A 22,591-nucleotide genomic window follows, 5' to 3' on the forward strand; every position below is an offset into this window, starting at 1 on the left:
CTGGAAAAATATCATATTTGGCTTTTTTTTGCTTGAAGAGTGACTGAAATTATAAATCGATTATCAAACTAGTTTATTTTCTGTTTTCAGGATGTAGGACAAGTGGATAGAGAACAAGACATCAGTCAAAGGATTTACTTAAACAACATTTTAATGATGTTAATCATCAGTCCATATAGGTTAAGAGCGATAACAGGATTATGAGAAACAGCCTATAACAATGTTGCTAGTGATGTACAGTCTGAAGGAGACGGTCTTAAATATCCATATAAAGACGAGGAACACACTGAAAAAAGTACTTCATTGAACCGTTTTTTCTTTTTTCTTTTTTTTGTTCACATTAGTTACAAGACCTTTACCAGTACTGTATTTACATAGTGCAAAAAAACACACTTGCTGTCAATTAACATACTTCAAACACTTTGATGGAAGTCATAGCAACAAGAAGCCTACACACAGCATACCTTTAATCAAACTAGAAATACTCTCATTATCCCAAGTATGATATTGAGTACACTGTCATCTCCCATCTCAGGGCTTCACATTGCATACAGCCCGACATACTGCATTTACACACACCGCAACATCATCGACTGGCTGAGATCTCACTGTGATTCACTATCAAATACCATGATCAAATTGGATTCCAACTGTTAACATGTTAAAACTATCAAATGGCTTTAAGAACATGATGATTGTATTTTTTTAATACAATGCAAAATCAAAATCTCTTTTGTACACTTGTATTTACAAGGGTTTATCATTAGCATGTGCATGACTGTGACGACTTGTCTGCCCTCCGGTGGTGACTCCACCCTGATGAGGGAGCCTTACAGCTGTGGTGAATTGACTTGAAGCTGGGGGTTGCAGCTGGGTGCCCACAAAACATGTCTATAAAATCAGCAAGAGCTCTACAAGGATTCATATGTAAGCAACCAGATCTTTTTATTTGTAAACTTGGATTTTGTTAAACGTCATGAATACCAGCAAACACCTGCTTGTCATACTGGTTAATTTAAGCAGAATTTTTGAAGGAAAGAGAGTGAACACTGGTGAAAACAATGATTTAGACCAACTTTCTAATACCCTGATTCTTTCAAAATGTCGTAAACTAACCAGACAGATCTAAGGCTGTAAAACTAAGTTCTCTGTCTAACTGCTTATTTACCAGAACACTTGCAAAATGTCTTTGTGGATGGAGGAATTAAAAAGATCTCAATGTTTGGGCGTCATGAGAGTGCCCCCCCTATCTGATACAAACACCAACAGCGAGAACAAAACAGGAGCACTTTTTTGTATGAAGCACAGACAGCATCAGGGAATTTGAGACAATTCCAGTCAGAGGAAAACAACCAGAATAGTTTCACACTAGGCAAGATCAATATGACAAACCATTATATACTGTAGTAGAACCACATAGACGAGGTTATATACACAAAGCTTGTTTTGCTTCTTAGAAGTTAAAGTCATCTGAATCATCTGAATACAGAATGGGACACTTATTATTTGAACATTAAAAAAAAAAAAAAAAAAACACTCTGTAAAGACTGACAGGGCGGGAGTGGTTTTGGTAGAAAGACAGAACCCCTGACACTGTAATATTCTGTGAGGAAAGGTAAATACCAACCAAGAAGTAATTTAGAAATGCATGTCTCTCCTTCCCTCGTGGAGCGGGTGAAAAACACACATTATTTACAAAGATAAAGCCAAAGAACACAGCAAAAATAAATGCAAACTATGTGCCTGTAAACACACACACACACACACACACACGCACGCACAAGCACACAAACACTTGCAGAGCTGTAAACCTTCTGAGCTCTGTATAAAGTAAGATGGGAGCTGAAAGGTTCCAACCTTCCTCCTCTGTGAGCTAGAGACAGCAGTTCAACTTTTTTTTTTTTTTTTTAGTGCTCAACACTTGCTCCCAGAAATGTCCCTGACTCTAAAAGAGTTCAGCTTCGGAGGAGGAAAGTCACAAACTTCCCTCTGGATTCAAGTGTAGCAGGTTATGGGCCGAAGAAGTGAGGGCGTCCTTTCTAAATTACAAGACTAGTGTTGAAGTCAGGTAGTGTCCCTCAGACTGGTTGTTGTTTGGTCTGCGACGCTGTGTGAGTTGGTCAGGTTGTCTGTAATGTGTGTGACTGTTGGTCAGTTGGTTGGATACCTGAGATTATGTCTGGTGTCAGGGGTTAGAGACAAAGGAGAAAAGCTGCTGGTTGCTGTGACGACAGATGTGAGAGCAATGAAGGACAGAGGGGATGAGTATATGTAAGAGCAGACTGAGGAAGAGGAGGAGGAAAGGTGACATCAACCAGTGACCTTCTTTGCCTCCACTTGCTCTTTGCCCTCCGTCCTCGTCTCTGTGATGTCCGCTGAATCGAGGTCCTCCTCCTCTTCACTCTGCCCTCTCTCCTCTTCATCCTCCTCCTCTTCCTCCTCCTCTTCTGTACTCTCTTGGCTCTTTCCCAGCTGCAGGTTTTCCAAGGTCTTTGACACCCAGGATTCGATGCGGCTACTGAGGGTGGGCACCTCCACAGAGATGGGTTCTGGAGTGTAGTCCTCCTCCTCCTCTTCTTCCTCCTCTGCCTCTTCCAACATCCCCGGCACCAGGGTGGAAGTGGTGGAGGTGATGGAGGAGTTCAGCGGGCCCCTGCAGCTCCCGTCCAATGAGCCCGTCTCTGTGCTCTGCTGAGAGGCCAGTTCCAGCCGGTCATCGACCCTGACCTCGTCTCTCTCGCTGGTGCCTTGTGTCAGTGTTGGAGGTGCCGCCCTGGGCTGGGGAGCAGTAGGGCCAGGCGTGGTGGTGCTGGTGGGGGCTGCAAGAGTGTCACTCTCTTTCTGGGTGGCTGTGGGAGGTGCAGGGCGACTCGGCTCAGCTTCAACAGGCTCCAGGGCATCTGAAGTCTCCACCATACTCCTCCAGTTGGTCTCTGAAGGAATGAATGGATTTGTTATGCTCTATAACTGGTACTCTTACTTAAAGCTGGAGTTGGTAACTTTTATGAGAAAGTGACCCGGCCACCATGTTGAAAACATACCAAAATCAGCCAGAACATCTTACAGGTTAGCAGCACACTAAAATGTTTATGAAAACATTTGACGCGAGAAATAAACAATGCAGTAACTGAATTATGGTTCATATTTGATCAGCGCTGCCCAGTTTGGCAGTTTGACCACAGTTCATGAGCAGTGAACATTGACATGATTAACAGCTGTGTTGTGCTGTGTTCACACCAAATGTGACACAAATTTTCAAGTCCTGTTACTCGCACGAATACTGCTGCTAGTATTTTTACTCTCCTAGTATTTAGCAACTGGCGAATATTCACTCTTAACAGCAGTGCTAACGTCTGTGTTGACAAACTGGGGAAGGCAGCTCACACATAACTTGGTTTTCAGTAAAGTACAACCGATAGCAGTAATCAAGTGATGTGAACACGGTAAACATGGAGGCTCCATGTTCTGAACCAGTATGAACAAAGACAGCAACACTATTTATTATCACTGCAGCATATTACCACATCAATTCTTCTGTTGTTTACTTTCCAAAACTTAAATTTCGCTAAGCAACTCAACAAAAAAAAAAAGCTTCCACAAGTTATGACCATGTAGTGTTACGGCTTTGCTCACTAATCTCCAGCCCTCTTCACTCTGATTCTGTCTCTGTGCAGTGCTGATGTTCAGTGGTAGAGCTCTGGGTGCCCACAGACAGCAACAATACATTTGTCCTTTAGTTCTGATTAGCGGTAACGTCAGGTGAATTTCAACTAGATCTCAACACCGATAGGCTCTTGTGACTCAGCCTCACACAAATGTCTTTAGTTGTTTCATTCACGTCACTCGCATTGCCCGGTGTGAATTCACATCTTTTTGCACTTCTGCACTGATTTTGTATGAAATGTCACGTGTACAGTGTGAACACACCATACGAGACTCCTCAACTCTGATTGGTTGTTTTCATTCACATGCAAAGGATTCTTGCAAACACATTTTTTTATCCACAGACTATCTGTCTCATGTACTTCTGTCAGCGTGCAGTGACTGTTTCAGCAAATTTGACAAAAAGTTATTTTCATTAAAGTTACCCACTGTAGCTTTAGGTAACGAATCTAAATACATCTTCAACCACTGACTACAGATAAACCTAAAAAAAAAAATGAGCTCACCATACTCCTTTTCATTGACCTCTGAGATAGGCTCAGAGAAGATGGAGCAGAAGGAGATAGCTGAAGCGGCAGAGTGGTTGCGGGAGTGCCCCATGTGGTGTGGGACTTTCTTGTCATTTTTCAGAGCCTCCTCTGCCTGCTCCTGCTCCAGAGCTGACACCATGTCCTTGTAGGCCTTCCTAGCCTCTTCTGTCAGAGACACCAAACGGTTGAAGAGACCCTGAAGGAGGTAGAGGGATTTAACCAAGTTAGTAAAACACACACAAATGAAAAAAATCCAAGAGATGCTTATAGATGATCCTGTGTGGCTAAGGTCCCTATATGTCTCTACTGCACTCTGCTGACAACTACTGATCAATTAGGTGGATAGATCATACAGTACTAAGAGTCAAAGGGTTTTAGTGGATGGGAGTGACTTACCTCGGCTCCAGAGTAGTTGAAAATGCCAACCACGCTAACAGGCACTAGTTTATTGACGCAACGTCCAAGAGCTTTCCTGCCCAAGGCAAATACAAACGGGATCTCCTGCTCCCTTGCCATGGCAATTACATTGTACAGAGCTTCATCCAGACCACCTGCAACACAGAAAACAATTAATGACACAAATGTATCAAACTTGAGAAAATAAATTAACAAAAACAACAGAAAAACCAGCTAATGACTATGCAAAAACATACTGTGTTGGGAATATCAAAATTTGGTCTGGTAGCTAAACAACTCAGCATCTATTAATATGTGACTACTGGGCTTGTGAACAGTGTATTTACTGTATGTATTTTTTTAAATGAAACTTCCAATTACTTAGTTGTTGCCCACTTTGGGGCAGCAGAAACAAGTTGTGAGCAAAACACTGACATATCATCACCTTTTAAAATGATATGATGAACACTTATACTTATTTATAAATCCAGCCGTTAAAGAACATTCTCATTCAGCAAGAGTCATATTTCTGGACACCTGGTGAATGTAAATCCAACATTCACTCATCTTCATCTTTGTTTTCAGCCTCTGCCAACTCTCTAAGTAAATATCACTATGTCCATCAGCTAGTCTGTCTTAAGGTGCTGAGCAGATAACATATAGTAGGTTTTTAAAGTTGTTTTTTTTTTTTACTGACAACAACTCTGAGAGCAGCGAGAGTGAACCAACACTGTAAAATTGTGGGCTGGACAGTTAATCAATGAGCTGAAACTTGCTATAAAGTGCAGTTAAGCTGAGGTACGCTGCAGATTCAGGTGATAATTCTTAAAGGTTCATAACTCCAGATGACTCCTTCACATTATCTTTGATACATCTTAAAAATACCTATTTTAGCCAATATAAACATGTTTACAAGCTCAAATGGTCAGACCTAGGACAATTTGATAAAATATCTGATGCAGGACGGTCTTACAACATTCTTTACCTTTGGCCTGGATCTTCTCACAGTTGGGAGAAATGATGACACACTTTATCTTATGCAGCTTCATGTGCTTGGTTACTTCTCTGAGACCCATGACAAGGCGGCGTTTGGATTTGGCCTTGGTGGGGTCCTTTTGGTAGACCCGCTCCTGGAAGCGAACCAGTTCCTGTAGCAGCATAGTCACGCTCTCGTCGATCTCCTTACTCAGCACTTGATTACAGTACCTGCAGAAAGAAGAAATACGGGCAGAGGAAAAAAATAATGGAGGTTACAGATGTTCAGAACAATGTTTTCGTCCTTTGGTTGGTTGCCAAGCCAACAATGACAATTTATTATTAATGTTGACTATCACAAATACTGCTGCAAAATGTTAATAAGAACTTGTTTAAGAAATCGTTTAGTCCACTGAAAAAAATAGTTTAATTGAAAAAAGAACTTTTCAAGCAAAATGTTAAACATTCTTTGGCGACAGCCTCTTAATTGTCATGATATGCTGGTTCTCTTTATCAGTTAACCGAACAGCTTACAAGCAACATGATGGCGTCACTGGTGTGATTTAGAAAAATGTGATGTGAATTTTCTTCTTTTTTGTAACATTTCAATAATCAGACAACAATTCATTGGAAAAACCACCATCAAGCATTCTGACGAAAATAACTGCTGAAGCCCCAAGAGTCTTTAATCTTTGTTGTTCTTTTTAAAATGACTCACTCAAAGTTTATACGGCTGTTAATGACAACTGTTTAACATCTTGTTGGTTATTCTTATGCTGTTATACTTTGTTACTATTGGACACCTCTTCTGAATCAGGATGAGCCTTGAAGCCTCTCTTAGAAAAGCAGAGCCATCAGATAGCATGTAATTCGAGGACTGTCAAGCACTATTTCAATTTTTTTTTTCTTCATTTTTTAAGGACTTTACCTAAAGCAAGTTATTCATTTTTAATCAAAATTAATGTTGTGATCAATGCCTCTCTCAAGGTACTACAGTACTTGATTTAAAATCAAGCAATTCAAGGACCTCATGTGAACCTTGTATCTATCGGAAGACCTACGTAGTGTGGCCTGAGGAACAAGGGTCCTGCGGGTCGGGGCTGAGAGGAGGAGCATGGCCACAGAGGCCTTTTGGAGGCTTTAAATGCAAAATCTGTTAGAGAAGGGTGGGCTGGGACAATAGGCCTACTGCAGAGGACACAGAGGGACAAAGCTGCGTTTGTGACCGCTGGCATACATTTTTGCTGGGAAGAGACAATGTGCTTGGCATCTGTGCCATACTCTACAATTCTTTATTGTACAGTCCCGCCCTTAAAAACACCCATTAGCTTCTCACAGCCAAAGCTCTGGTTTTTGAGTGGGACAAGTATCTGCTTTGCTAAATATTCTTTGTCACCACATGGTGCATTTTTTGGGACATTTCGATGCCAGGGATTCCTACAAAAGGTCTTCCCCAATCAATATTCTGTTTCCCACTCCGTGTTGGGTTAGTGTGTGTACTCACTCTCTGAATCGTCGACTGTGGATCTTGGTGATGGCGTTTGAGGCCATTGGACTCCCGATGCCAGAGCTGGCAGGAGAACCTTGGGACACGGGGGTGATGCTATATGGAGAGTTCTGACTGGCCGGGGAAAGGGATGCATCGCTGGGCACACTGAGACCATTGTCTGTGGTGCAAACAGCAGACCAGAAATAACAATTAGAAAATGTATCATGGATAAAAAAAAAAAAAAAACATGGGCACACAACTGAATCGTTTTCATTGATCAATAATAAATTACCCTCACCTTCTTGGGAGGCAGGCTCTCGTGCAAGATCATCAGTGAAATGTAAACACTCATCCCCGTGCTCCTCCTGGCCTGAGGACTCTTGCTCTACACTCGTCTTCCCTTTCTTCCCTTCACGCTCCTTCAAAATAATCTATGAGAACACAGAACAAAGATATCAGAGCAAGCACATGTAAATATATTTACCAGTCCAAAGATCTCCATTCTTTGTACCAATTTTAATGTAGACTAAAATAATCTTCCTCTCCAAAACGATCAACTTCAACTAAAATCATTAACCTTCTTAAGGGCTGTTGGCCGTTTTACTTTGGGGATTTCTCTCTCCTTCCCTCGCTTGATACGGGGCGCGGTGGAATCCAGGGAGTTGTGTGGGGCCGAGTATGGCTGCTGATGACCCTTCAACATGGACGGCAAGCCGGTCGAGCCTGAACCATGGAAAGGAGTGGTCGTTCCAACTGGAGAGGACATCAAAGTTAATGCACAGGCAGGATGTAAATATCTCTCTCAAATCTAATTTCCTGAGGCCTCATACAGAAGGAAATTATTCCACTACAAACATTTCATAAATGATATCATACCAGTTCTCTACAGATCGCGTGTCTTGGAATCACAACTACACTCAGTACTCCAAATCAGTATTTTGTTTTAATGTTTGATGTTGAAAGTAGAGTTTCAAAAAAGAGTTTCCCCCACTTAAATGTAAGTTGTGTCTCAAATATAGTCACTGATTCAGTATCAATCTTGCGCCAAAAAGCATTTATTTTTGAACAGGCCCAAAACAACTGATAGCGGTTGGCTTCCTGGGAGAAACCTGAGTGGTTAGACTTCTGAGCAGGTGTAATAAAATATCTACTAAACTCTTCTGGGCAAACACTCTTCAAGAAGTTGCGTTTCATATCTTCCACTGAAATTCACAATATTTTGTTCAGACCTTCTCTATAACTCAACTGTTAGTTTCCCTTGACCATTTCTGTTTTATGTTGGTGGTTTGTTTATTTTTTTATACTGCTACCACCCAGACACTGCTTATTAATGTCTGACTTTATGAATACCTGTAAAAGACAGTGGCTTGGTATTGGTCAGTTGTCTGGCCTTCATAGCCTGCTGGTGTTTCTCCAAAGCTGCCAGCATGTCTCCCAGGTCCAGCTCCACAGAGGTTTTACTCTTCTTCCCTGCTGCTTTGGTGAAGGCCTCCTGCAGGGTAAGGAAAGAAGGCACCAATGAACCAGTCAAATACAACTTAAGATCAGAATGGCTATCATACACCAGGCAGTGGTGAGGACTGGAGATCATGAAACAAGGCATAAAAACACAACAAACTGTTGAGTCTAAACCCATCCTACAGGACCAGCTGACAGTGCAGGTTTATACCTGTAGTTTCTTCTGTTCCATGCTGATCTCCGAGTACTCCTGTGCAGTGGCCAGTGCAGCAGCCAGAGCTTTCTTCCTCTGGCTCTTGGCCCTCTTGGGAACAGAGGTGGTGATGGGGATGGGGGTCTGCACAATGTTGATAGGGGAGTTTTCTGGCAGGTTATCCAGCTGTGATGTGTGTAGAGACACAAATTATTTTTTATTAGGGTTGTAAAGATTAACAAAAGAGCCAGATATTCGGCTACATAGGATCACAACCATCTGACCCAAATTCTGCACAAAAATCAATGTCTGTCAAAAAACTTTTCAAAGTGCTCTGTCCTTCCTGAAATTCTTTCTAGCCTTTGTGTGTGAGTGTGCCTCTCCTAGCCATTTCCTCATCACACACTACTTCAAACATTCACAGCATTCACACAATAAAAGAAATAATAATACCACTTTGTATATTGCTGCCTGATGTTTATATCACATTAACAGTCGCACACCACACAATTTGCTACTTATTTTAGAAGGCGACAGGTCCAATGACAGTAAAGTTTTAGAGAGAGAGAGGATGTCAACACAAGATAAGTAATGCAGCTAATGATGCTTCAAAGTGTCTCCTGGTTTAAGGGAGGACTGTTCCTGAAGCTACAGGTGCTGTTTATTTACAGGGGCACGCACCAACACAGAGTTATTACAAAATTCAGAGGAATGACTAAAAATGACCTAAAACTGAGATGAACAATACCCAATCAGCAGCATTTTAGGGGAAAAGTTCTGCCTCCTTGTGATGTGTACACACTATGAGTAACACAGCAGAAGGCTACGAGTCATTTTCAATGGAAGCTGTTGACAAAGCTACAAAAAGACACCTAACACTTGTCAATGCGGACGGGCTTGATGGGTTACAAATCAAAGCTGATCTGGCCTCAATTTTTTTCAGGGCTCCGATGATGCACTGAGGCATCAAACACTCACGTTTTTGTTTTTAGCTGTGGTACTGACTGATGTTATGCTAACTTTATGTTCACTGTGGTGCACACAGGGATGCAATGAAGAAGCACAAAATATGATGTTAAAATGGGGCTTAGACACTGATCAAAAGCACAGATTTTTTTTTTGACCACGTACAAACTGTTGATGACAGTCAGTTGAGGTGCTCCGTGGCAAGTAGCAGACAAAAATTAGCGACACTGTAACTATGTGAACAACCGCTTGAGCAACACTTCAATGGTGACTCTGCAATAATGTAACACAGCATTAGGGATTGGCCATAATCCAGTGCTCGTGTTCACTGCTCTGAGTTTAGCATAGAACATAATTTTATAATTTAGTTTTTGAAATAATAAATATAATTATATAAAGAATTATTTATTAGTAGCATTACTCATTATTTATTTTTTATCAAACTTATTTGAAAAAAAAAAGAAAAAAAAAGAAAAATATCAAATCCTCTAAGTGCAGCTGAATCGAATCGTTTTGAATCTGCTATATGCTGCTGTTATATTGTATCATTACAAATTTCTATGCATCATTTTTCATAAGATGATGAACACACAGAGCCTTCAAAGACAGTCATCTTTCCCTTACCAGGTTTTTGGGCAGTTTAGGTTGCGTGTGTGTCTGGGCTGCAGTAGATTCTGGTTTGGTGCTACGTTGGACGGCCCCTCCGGTGGCAAGATCTGGGAACTCGTCTTCATCCTGACAAACATGTAGAAAACAATTTACCTCTACAAATAACCTCTAACTAAAATACATCTATAATGCATGTGACGGTAACAGTGCAGCAATGAGAATTCATGACAACATACAAGAAACCTTTTCTCACCTCGAAGTAGAGGGGCTCTGGCGTGAGCTCAGTGCCAGGGACCACTGCTGGCTGCAGCCTTTGTTCTGACTGGTTGGGTGGCACACGCCCTGGATAGCCACTGTGGAAATCCTGAAAGGCAGAGACAGAGGGAGAACACAGAAGTCAAACAGGTACCACTGGTATTTGATATGTTGATTACCCCCGTGTGTTTGTGCATACGTGTTTGTGCACATACTGTCAAATAAGGGAAACAGTAGGAAAGGAGGTGAGAGCAAACATAGCAAAGTTTCTTGAAAAAAAAAAAAAAAAAAAAAAAAAAACCATTTTCAATGTGGTACAAAAACTATTTGCTCTCCCTCTTGCTGCACACAAAGGGAGACTCGCACCTGTATTACCGGGGCAGTCTAGCAGCAATTTTGCAGCATCATAAATAACACTGATTTATTATGTTGATTTAATAAAAAAGACTAACTCACGATCTCAAATCATTTCATTCAAGTTAAGTTAAGTCAAGTTAAGAGTAAGTTAGTTTTTTTTTTTTTTTTGAGAAGGTTTTTTTTAGGGTGATGATGTCATAAAACATGACAATAGACATTTGAAGCATCTTCTGAAAATCCCAATAAAAGCTTTAAATGTTAAAAATGACTTTTAGTACAGTGCTACTATGTATTCATGTAACTGTACTACTACATATATTTGAAGTACTTCTCAAAATGCTCAGGGTGTTATCAGATAGTATTACACTGCCTGAATTATCATACCTACTTTCAGCTAATTAAGAATGCTCATATCACCCATAACTTTCATGAAGGATAAGAAAATGTTGACAACAAACTGTCTAACTCCTGTGCTTTTCTGTTCACCTGGCTATTAGTATCGATACCACTGTCTTCAGGTGTTGCTTAATTTAACTTCTGCTTATTTACTGTCCAAGTGCATTTTTGTTCCCTCCAACACCAGTATATACACGTGGGCTCTGTTCCTCACAGTTTCAATGGAGAGTTACTGTACATTGATCCCTGCTCATCTGCTGCTCAGTAAGCTTTAGTGCAACTGAAAGGACAGAGCCTTACAGCAATTCCATTTTACAAATTCTCATTACGTAATAACAGAGTTGCTCTCCTGACCAACAGCTGCCTGTTATTTTGTGTCTACTCCAGTGGGATCTACTGTACCTGTGAGAAGTTTCTCTGTTCAGGATTCTTCCTCTGGTCTGCTCTGTGAAACTGGCCGTTCCTGTCCCCCCAGGACTTGGGGGTAGCCTGAGAGGCTACGTTCACCCAGGTACCTGCTAATGTACAAAAACAATTAATAGTAATTGTCAGGTAAAAGAAAGGATGTAATGGGTATGAAAGCATGGTGTAAAGATGTTCAAAATATGTTGCATCAAACATACCTGTCATTACACCAGCCTCTACTCCCTATGGAGAGGGGAGAGAAAATAGACAAGTTGAGATATCTAGTGTCTGTTAAACATGTTAATAATACCATGAGAGTCAAGAGCAAGGGGAATTTAAGGATTACATTACATCTCCCACATTAGTATTTGCTATGTACAGTGATGATGCCAAGCAGGAACCTGCGGGGCAGAAAAATGAAGCCAATGCGGAAGTGCCAAAAACTGCAGTTCCTCGAATGGCCAATTGAGGCTGGCTCCGAAAATAGGGATGCACCGAATATTTGGTAACTGAATATATTCGGCCAAATATTGCAAAAAAACACACATTCGGTATTCGGTGGAATAAGTTAAAAGCAAGGCCGAATAATAGCAGCGTGTTTTGATAACACAATCAAACAGCGTGCTGTGACGCGCAGAGTAAAATGTCGGCAGTGTGGCAATCTGTCCCTCACCGCACTCACATTTGCGACTAAAAATAGTTTTGAGCGAGCAAAATAGGCTTAAATCATTCAGCACGCTGTGCGCGCAGCCTACAGATTTCAACCAGCAGCAGAAACGAAAGGCGAATCCCACCAATTGTGGGTTGAACGGGGGTCACAGACACAGACAATAATGTCTTCCTGTCAAATACGGCGGCCATCGGCTTACCGGCGACGGATAAGTAGGCTCCAATAATATCCTCTTCTTGGCGTGCGGACTGCCCAGAAGAACCTGAACAGCCGAGCCAGCCGAACACAGGTATGTGATGTGTCAGAGGAGAAACGAGCCGTTCACGGCCCACAACCCTCACCGCACTTTTGGGACTGTTCTTTACTTATGAAGGGGAGGAGGGTGGCTGGTTGATTCTTATTTTATTTATTTATTTTATTTTGATCCCCCCCATGTTCATCACCTATTGATGCTGTTTTTGAAGTAAGAATTGGTCAGTAAGTAATTTATTCCATTGAAATATCATTGATGTAGCCTATAATAGAAAAGTGACTTATCTTTTCATAAATGACAAAAGGCACATCTGCCTCATTTTCGCTGTGTTATCGTGATACTACTCAGAACCATGATATTTTCATTGGTATCGTACAGTGGGATCCAATTTTGGTACCGTGACAACACTAATCTGGAGGGGGTTCATCTGCAAAAACTAATGAAAAACTAAACAACGACATTCGGTATTCGGTACTCGGTATTCGGCCAAGCGTTTAATATTATTCGGCTCCGGCCACAAATTTTCATTTCGTTGCATCCCTATCCGAAAAAGAGCCAATTCCCATAAACCACCAAGTTAAAATGCAAAACCTTACAGTAGACATAAAGTGAATTATAGACTGGGACAAAAAAACGGTTTTGGTCTCTAACGTCCTCATGCATGACAACTGTATGGGGGGTTCATTTTTATATAACTCACCTGTTTGTACTGTATTTATTACTTTTAATAACATAATAGCCTGCCTCGATCTCTATATAAACTGGGGTTTTTGGAGCAGTGCTCAGTTTGGAGCAGGCAAAGCACTACCAGACAGACAGACTTAATTTAAGAAAATATCTTACGTAAGACATTTTAACTTCCGACTAACCGACTTCCTGCATTGCCATCTTTATTTAAACAAATTCAGCAGTTACTGTTATGTCTGTTGGGTCTGAAGCTGATGCCATGTAGCCAACTTACTGTGGGTGCTGCTGTATTCTCTGCAGTTCGTTGTGTTACTCCTGCTGCTTGGTTGTGTTTGGGGCTACAATAGCCGCTGTCGCTGTCTATATCTGCCTCACTGGCACCCTGCTCATTGTAGCTTTCAGCTGGATGGGATGCCCGTCTTCTCTTTGTTCGGTTTTTCCACAGCAGGGGACTGGCCCGCTCACCAGCACACCGCCCTGACACCTCCCCTGGGAAATCTGAGGACAAAGTAAGACGAGCTCAGACCTGACCTGAACTAATTACACAGTGTTACAAAGTGGAGTAAAACTGCTACCATGATAATAATAGTGTACATGAATCAATAGAGACTCATTAAACACAAACTTGGACCAAGGTCACTTTGAGTCAACTGCCTGGCATTTTTATGTAACATAAAACCACAATTAAGTAACCAAACTATTTTTACACAGGCTCATTAGCGTTCTCAAAAACCGAGATATCACTGGTGACATCATAAGCTGCACACATTTACCCCTCTAACTGGAAATTCTGCATTCCACTTCTTTCAGAAGTTCAAGCACAAGCATCATCAACATCAACCTGTACGACAAGACACCGCTTTTACTGGCATGGTGACCTGCTTCCTCTCTGACAGGAACGATACTTGTTCACAGGCAAAACAGAGAACTTTAACAAAGTCTGGAATGTTTTAAACATCGGCTTCCTTTTGACTACAGTACTGAAGAACATCAGTGACGTTAGCCATACACTCAGCTGGAAATTCATGTTCAGAATTTCCCCACTGCTACAACTAACTAACTAACTACGTAGTTTCTGTCTGATTCTTTTTATTGTTAAAAAATTACAGTCTGCATGGTAGGACTAGGTAGGACGTATCTTTAATTACTGTCATTGTATTCTTACCAGTCTGTTGTGCTGCATCCACCAACATGACTGTCTTGGTTCTACCATCAGGCCCCAAGGTGCACACCTCCTTCTGCACAGCTACACTCCTAGTTGGAGGCCGGCGGCCCCTTGGAGGCTGGCACATGCCCAGCTGTTGCTTTAGAAGAAAGAAAAGAGGCAGGGCATGTTCAGTAAACAGCTTGAGGATGAGGAGGGACACTTTTCAGTGATACAAATAACACATGACGTCAGTGTGACAGCATCACAATAAGGCATTGACCCTCTGTACCTTTGGGAGAACATTAGGTCGGATCATGCCTCTCCCCCTCTGACTGGCCATCCCATACGCTGGCCCCAGAGGCAGTGGCCTTTCACTGACATCTGCTGAGACAGGGTTGACCACTCCAGCTTGCACAGGACTGGCATAGGTGCCAGGGAAGGGCTGGTAGAAGCCCATCACAGGTGGGCATGGAGCAGGCATAATCTGATAGTAAGTGTAGTCATTGGAGACAGGGGGCTGGGGCGAAGACAAGATGGGGTATGCCAGGTATGAACCACCAGGGCTGGGGTTAGGCTGCTGCCAGCGCAGCTCCCCTCCATTATACATAGGATGTTGCCTGTAAAGAAATAAAGAGGTAACATGTTAAATTATATGATATTCTACTCTTCAAGTAAGGAGAGCCCCTAAAATCAAATAATTTGTCTCTGCCAGGGCTTTGAGTGATTGTGGATTTTAAGTATTAATTTGATTTTTGTCTGTTTCATTGAAATTTTCATGTAAAAGGTGCTTTACAGATGCTGGCTGGTCGATGAATGCATTTTTACTATTAGTGGTAACAGGGGACTGAGAGTCTGTCCAAATCCAATCCAAAATTTTCTGCCATGAAATGAACAGAATGATACTCCTCTGTATATTATACAAAATACTAGCGGACTCTCTATAAAACATATGATACCATAAAAGGAAGGCTGTGATGCAGGTTATATTGTTATATTGTTGTTGTGTTGTTATACTGGCAGACTCTACGTCACCCATTAGTTTATGGGCTCCCATTTGAAAGCCTCGACTTTAACATTTTGGGCGTCGCCATCTTTGGAGCCAGATGTGACCATGTTTGGATGAGAGTGTGGAGCTATGGAGGAGCGAAGGTTGGTTGGATCTGACTAAGAACGCAAGGACACTATCTGCAGACAGCTTGTCAATCAAAGCAGCCCACCCTTAAAAATGCTTAACTTGAAGCTTAATAAAATGTAAAAGGATGAGTTACATAATATTTACCCCCCTGTACAGTTGTCCTGAATGTTTTAGTTGTAAAGGCCGAGACCAGTTTGTCTACCAGGCTGCTGTAAAGTTGGGTATTTTAATATGAGGGCCTTTGGGGATTGACCCACTTCTGGAGCCACCCTCAAGTGGCCATTTAAGGAACTGCAGTTTTTAACAAAACCATGTTAGCTTCATTTTTTAGCATCATGTTGAAGTAAATACCAACTGGGGAGGTGTAATGTAGTCCTTAAATTACCCTTGCTATCATGTTGGCTTTACTTTTCAGCCCTGGGAGTTGCCACTTGGCAAATACTCAATATTAAAAAACTCACGTACTCCAGTGTAGAGAAACTTGATTGCGACGTCCTGATTTAATCACGGCATTGTGTAAAGTTTTTGAACTTGTTTTTCCTAATTGAAACACTTCTCATTGTATTTTCCAAACATGCAACTGTTGGGGAGACCGATTAAAATATGTTCCACAAAATGAGATTAAAGCCCCTTTTGCAGGAGAGTGGCTAAAGAGAGGACTGATGTTCCATGGGTTAACATCTGTGATGTCACGGTGATATCCATGATGGCTGGTTTGTTAGGGGGTGTGTACATGGTATGCAGAAATGGTGATAAGGATCCAGATGACATTTTCACAGCCAGTCTACTATAGCGGGCATTTCCTTGCATTCAAATAGGGGGGAAGGAAACAGAGAAGCGGATGTGTGCAGGATACACCAGATCACTCTGGACAAAGAAAGAGCCACTGGAAACATAGAGTGTGGTTCCATGTACACTCTGTAACTCTGGGGAGGTTTCCATTCATAATTAAACAGTCTTTAACTACTAAGCAGTCTTCAATGGCTTTAACTCAACATACTATTTAAAGAATTTCATCGTGATCTCTTTTGAGAAACACGACATTAGGGAGGCTGCTATCTTCTTATTATAGTAAACAGTTCAGTGAATAAGTTATTCTGAAAATAGAAAGGTCCAGATGAAAGCAGATTGTTCCTGGGCGGTTCAAAATGGGGACACCAGACTCCACAATGCCACAAGGAATTGCATTATTTCTGCCAAAGTTGACAGCATTGGCAAAATCCATAATTATCATGAACCAGAAACGCTGGTGCCATTAGCTCAGAATTAAAAGGGGCTGTTGCAGCTATCTTTAGAGTTTCACCCAACCCCCTAACCCCCTAAGCTGTGACAGAGAGACAGTACCTGTTAGGTTGGTTCTCCTGGACGAAAGGGTAACAGGTGATGAGGTAGCTAGGTATGGGAGTGGTTTCCACCCCTCCACCGCCTCCTCCCATACCTCCACCCCCTCCTCCTCCGCCTGCTTCTCCAGAAAGACTCATACTGACTAGGGATCCTTCGAGACCTTTCTTCTGTGGGATGAACGGTTCCACTTCGGCTGAAAGCTTCACATCCTGCACGAAAAGACAAAATAAGCAGCCATTACTGTCAAACTGTGAGCAACTGCAGCCTATTAATGACTACATGGCTCATTTAAGTGAGAAGCAGGTCTACGCCTAAGAGCAAAGATCCATTTCTCAAATTGCTCAAATAAAGTTGCTTAAGTCAGTCACCATATTCACTGCTTGTAGTGTATCAAGCCAAATGTTTGCTTCCTCTGTATCTACATGGTACAGCAGATCATATTATCTCATTATTGTAATTGCCATCCCACACCTATCAAATGGGATCGTTCTAGGGTGGAAGCAGCAATTCATATCAGCATGGTCATGAAAACGCACCTACGTTCTTCCATAAATTGACTTTATTGATCTAGTAGGTTTGTGTAATTCGTTAAGCTTTATCTCTGGGGCTTAAAGTTTATAAGACTACTGACACAACTCACCAACATCGACTCTTAATGCACTGTAAGAACTACAACTGTATGACAAGAAGGGATGTGTGCCATTAAGGGTTGTGTAAACATTGTCACCCTCCCTAGTAGACACCAAAAATACTTGTCGGTTAAAATTCTTTAAAATTAACTTTGATCTATTATTAATATTTTATGCAGTTGCGTTCACCCAATGAAAATGCTGTTGTAATAAGCAGGCACTTTTCCTAAAGATTTATTTTAGCTAAGGAATATTGTTTTCAATAGATGTTACTTTTTGGCTTTAATTTTGTAAGTTGAGGTTATGTTTTGTAGGTTAAGGATAAGGATTTGTGATATTTTTTCACATTTTGTAGGATAATGCACATACCGTGCAAAGTGTCACACATTTCAGCAGAACTAACAATACAATTTATTTATTGAAAAACATAATTAACGATTTAAAATGGCTCTTAGATGCATTTTTTGGCAATGTTTAACCTTGTAGATTAAATTGTACAAAATTTTCCAGAATTTTCTCACCTTTAGACGAGTGAATTTATCCAAATCTAATCCTCTGATTAAACATCAAGTACAGGAGTCGTGAGGAACATCCCTAAAAAGATCTGTTAATTTTTAGCACTGAATGTCTAACAAAAAGAAAAAGGGAGCAATCTCCTGACCAACCTCATATGTTTAGTGGTAATCAATCACAGCTGAGCACTCATTTCCTCATACTGTTCCAGTTAGTTTACAGTCTTGAGTGTCAACCAGCATCAATAAAAAGGTATCAGGCCTTAACACAAGCACATAAAACCTTTTGGAGTTCAAAGATGACATTACATCCAACTGCCAGAGGATCTAGGCAAAGTACACAACACGTCAAAAAAGAGCTCAAGCTATTTTTGACAGTCAATTTCTCATGTGACTAACACATCTGCAGCTAGATAAACAGAGGTGAAGAGTATAAACAATGACGGGCTTCTTGTTAATGTGGTCTACAATGAGGTAAGTCTCTGTACCTCAAAGCCAAAAACAAGTTCATCGTTAGTTTTTCTAAACATCTATTTCATAATGGCTATTATCTATGGCTAAAAAACAGTCAAAATTGATATGTAAGGTAATAGCAGATGTGCATTTAAAGCAAGTGTTTGAAGCCTTTAATGCTGTGTTGTTTAATTCCCTTAAAGCTGTTGACACACAGTGGCTCCAAGGGACAGACGCCAGCCTGAAACTTGTTGTGAGACACAAACTGCAGATTATTTTACAAAATTATGGACTTTACTAAACAATTATTAAATTCTAAACAGATCTAAAACTCACGAAAAAATGAGGAACAACAGAAAGGAAACTGGACTTCATCATCGTTTGTGTGACGCCAAACTGCTTCACACAAACATCTGGATTATGGCCAAACCAGCACCGGTAACTAGCAGGAAGTATGACTTTTGATGAGTATTAGTACTATTGACAGGTATGAGTATGACTACAATTGACTCAACCTATACAGCATATGTTCAAAGCAATACAGCTGAATTGTTGAATCTCAGCTAAAAAGCTGTTAACACTCTTCAAACTATCTGTAGGTGAAATATCCAAATAAAGTCTCAGCATTGTCCCTAATATATAAACACTGTGTGTTGTGATGGGTATGTGATGACATATTCCCAGTGCATTGACTTTACTGCTGGAAAACTTTTCTTGAAAGGAATGAAAGGAAGCCAGAAAAAAATGACCCTTAAGCACCACTTTTGCATTACATCTCAGGCAACACAGAGCCTCAGTGCACTCAAACAAAAGGTAATTTCCTGTGTACAACTTGCCACAAGACAAACATACAATCAAAAGCTAAATAGATCAATTTGGTTAAAAAACTGTGACACATTTACAGCAAGCAAAGGCACAATAATGTCCCCTCCAAGTCCCTGTGCACTAAGTCGATGTCTTGTTCAAGTCAGTCAGCTTTAATGGGTTCCCAGATTTATGGCCCCAACACACACCCAACAGCCTGTGGTGCTGTAGGAAATGGTACAGCAGGCCACAGAAAGGCCAAAGATTAGAGGTCTGGTGCATCTGAAGGCAGGTTTTGGACTGAAACACTGAAGTATTTCTGAGCTCAATCAGCCACTTCAGACAACTGTACTGTAGAAAACTAGGGACAGCCTCAAATGGATAAGGCATGTGATAACACTATGTAGCAGGCAGGCCTACATATCATCTTAATAAATCACAAGCAAAAGTCAAACCAGAATGTAAGCCATTACTGTATACTAAACGTAAAAACCAAGAGAGCAATGCCTGTAGAAATCCTTGTTTTAAAGTCATCATATGTGTAAATTATGATTATTATGATTGTTATCTTATTAGTTAAAAGTTCTTCTTTAAGAACCATAATATGTCTAAACTATTCAATTTCCTTGCATTAATGCATGTCAGACAGAATAAACTATCAATAAATCCTCCTGAAAATGAGCAAAATATTGTGACTTAACTATCGTTTTCTCAGGTTACAGTGTCAAAGAATTATTGTTATAATGCCATAAAACTTTAAATCGTGAAGAATTTGAAATCACCAATTTGTAGCAAAGTGTCAAAATATTTTTCCTAATTGAAGAACAGGACAGGAAGGGCAGTTATATTATTTTGTCATTGTCTTTTTCCAGTGCTGTCTCGGATGCACCTTTACACCACTGAGTGCTCCTCATTTAACATCATGGTGGCACTGGTCTAACCCGAGGTGGCAGCTCTGTCCAAGAGGTCCCATTAAAATAATCTGCTATTTTGCAAAGGATGAGGAGAGGTGACAGGGTTCAGAGTACAAAGGCGCCCCCTCACTTCTCTGAAACAGTGGTCGGGATGCATGAATAGAGTATCAGTGCGGCCAGTGGATGTCACACACAGACAGCTATTGTCTCCCACTGCTACTGTCAGTGGGTGGTTCTCTCACTTTTCCTTAGATAATCTATAGATCCCATCCTATCTCAGTAAAATCACGGTGAATGGAGCCTGCTCTACCAGTTCAGCAAAGACTAAACTAGAGTAAGAAAAGATTTTTACAAATCTGCTATCATCTGCTATCCTCCTTGACTGCATGTCAGACTTCTTACACATACTTTCATCTTTTAAAAAAATGGATTCAGATTTCATTTATAATAAAGCCCCCCAAATAATTATATTTTTGTTCCTTTAAGAGTTGCTGTAATTGATACTAATCAATTAATTATAATTATGTAACACAGTATACTATGAAACTGCGATGTTTTCGGAGACGGTTGTCTTACTGTGATAATCTCATACTGTTGCAACCCTTCTCCATGCCCATACTGACATGGCTGCAAGGGTCTGGGACTACAGTAATTAGTCTGAACCTGTTGGATGGTACAGTATGGCTGATAGGGTGTTGTTATAGGATTAAGTTTGAGAGGATAAAGTAGGGACAGTACTACAGGATAAGCTAATTATACATCAAGCCGTAGCATGGAGACCTCGTGTGCACTTGTGGTAAATCGTGAATTCTGAACAGTAGTGGAGCCACTATTTAAAAAAAAAAATCAAGACAAAGCTCTAAAGGAAGGAAAACGGAGCTGGTGAGAGGATCTGTATCTTGAATCGGCCATGTGTGTCTTTGTAGTATCTGTGTGTTAGTGAGAATAGCTGTGATTGTGGAAAAGGCAATGAGGTCAGAGCCCAGATGTGCATTCGTTGTGGATGACAGATCTCGGACTGATTAGACTGGAGGCTACTGATCTCACAAGCCTCTGTTTGTGTAAGCACTTATTCTCACACCAGTTGCTTTCAAACACTAACAGACAGTATCTGTTTCTGTGCTGAAAGCTGGATGGGCTGTGTAGAAAGCAGAGCATATGCATTAAAGCTTTCACATGAATGAAGACAGAACTTGTCAATATCACTGGATTACACATTTTCAGACGCAGGACGCTTGACCTGAGGAGACCCCATGGCCCCAAAACACACCGTGTTCAACACAGGTTAATATGAAGCATTGGCAAAATGCCCTAGGACACCAAACCAACCACAATATGACTAAACTTTCTGCATTGCAACCAGCGTCAGAAGAATGCCATGCATGCAGAATAACCAGATATTCTTCTGCTGACGACCCACGACACATCTCCGCCTCCCTTGACAACAACAAAGCTCCAATGCACACATTCCTACCGGACTGACACCATTTTGTTAAGTCAACCTCCCCAGATTGTGACAAAACAATACATTTTCCATAATACTGCTAGCTGTAACTGCCGCTCTGCTTAAAATGACAACCGTCAGATGACAGCTGAGATGTTTAGCTTTAACGCTAACTAGCTAACCCAGCTAACACCTAACACCACTGTCTTTCTGGGCTTATCGAATAAAGATAATGTCACGGAGACAAATCTATATCGTTTAGTGAAATAAAAGAAAACAAATGAACTGTGACAGAAGACAAGAAATGTATTATTTGGCATCTTTTGTAATGAGTCACCGTTGAAATGTCATCGTTAGCCGTTATAACGTTAGCATACTAGCCAAATGGGATAACTGTTTGATTGATGCCTCACCGGACAAAACACCAAAACCTACCGTGCTATTTAAATGGTTAATGTAACTCACCAAAAAGCAACGCTGCTATTTGTACTTATAACAACAGAATAGTAGGTTTTGGATAACATTAACAGGAGTGCGATGTTGGGCCTCGGTTGCATAAACTAACGGCTAAATCTTTAGCCAGACCCCAACCGAAAAACAGATAATTTTAAAATGAACTGTACCTTATTGTCACTAGCGTCCATGTCAGTCACCGACACCGCGACAGGCAGTCATTGACCAAAATGTGGACGTCAGGATGTGGGTCTTTTTAATTTCTTCATTGTGAATAGTAATAATCACCGAAGGCTTAGGAGAGACTCACACCCAGTTCCCAGTAACCGCTAACTGCACCCCTCCGCCGACTGTTGCTGCGTCAGCTGGCTGCGCTCTCCACAGACTAGCTTGTAGCCTGAGCTCGCTGCGAGTGAGCTAACCGCTGTCACAGTGGAAATGGGAGTCACCTGGA

The 22,591-nt window shown here is 41.1% G+C and overlaps 1 protein-coding gene across 2 annotated transcripts; it reads right to left on the minus strand.

Moving 5' to 3' along the window:
* Positions 1-133: 133 nt before the first annotated feature.
* secisbp2l (SECIS binding protein 2-like) lies at positions 134-22,558 on the minus strand. 2 transcript variants are annotated; one of them, XM_049600113.1, is made up of 18 exons: positions 22,308-22,558; positions 16,929-17,137; positions 14,739-15,066; positions 14,468-14,606; positions 13,577-13,800; positions 11,911-11,935; positions 11,690-11,802; positions 10,533-10,643; positions 10,295-10,405; positions 8,723-8,890; positions 8,404-8,545; positions 7,631-7,806; positions 7,352-7,484; positions 7,069-7,231; positions 5,575-5,795; positions 4,590-4,744; positions 4,170-4,389; positions 134-2,933 (listed from the first exon to the last, which is right to left on the minus strand). In XM_049600113.1, the coding sequence occupies exons 1-18, from the start codon at positions 22,326-22,328 to the stop codon at positions 2,311-2,313; spliced, it is 3,282 nt and encodes a 1,093-aa protein (XP_049456070.1). In that variant the 5' UTR covers positions 22,329-22,558; the 3' UTR covers positions 134-2,310. The 2 variants fall into 2 exon arrangements, with proteins under 2 accessions (XP_049456070.1, XP_049456061.1); XM_049600104.1 differs by having other exon boundaries at positions 11,690-11,805.
* Between the last annotated feature and the right edge of the window lie 33 nt (positions 22,559-22,591).

This window comes from Epinephelus fuscoguttatus, linkage group LG2 (assembly GCF_011397635.1).
Source record: "Epinephelus fuscoguttatus linkage group LG2, E.fuscoguttatus.final_Chr_v1".
In the NCBI taxonomy this organism is placed as follows: domain Eukaryota; kingdom Metazoa; phylum Chordata; class Actinopteri; order Perciformes; family Serranidae; genus Epinephelus; species Epinephelus fuscoguttatus.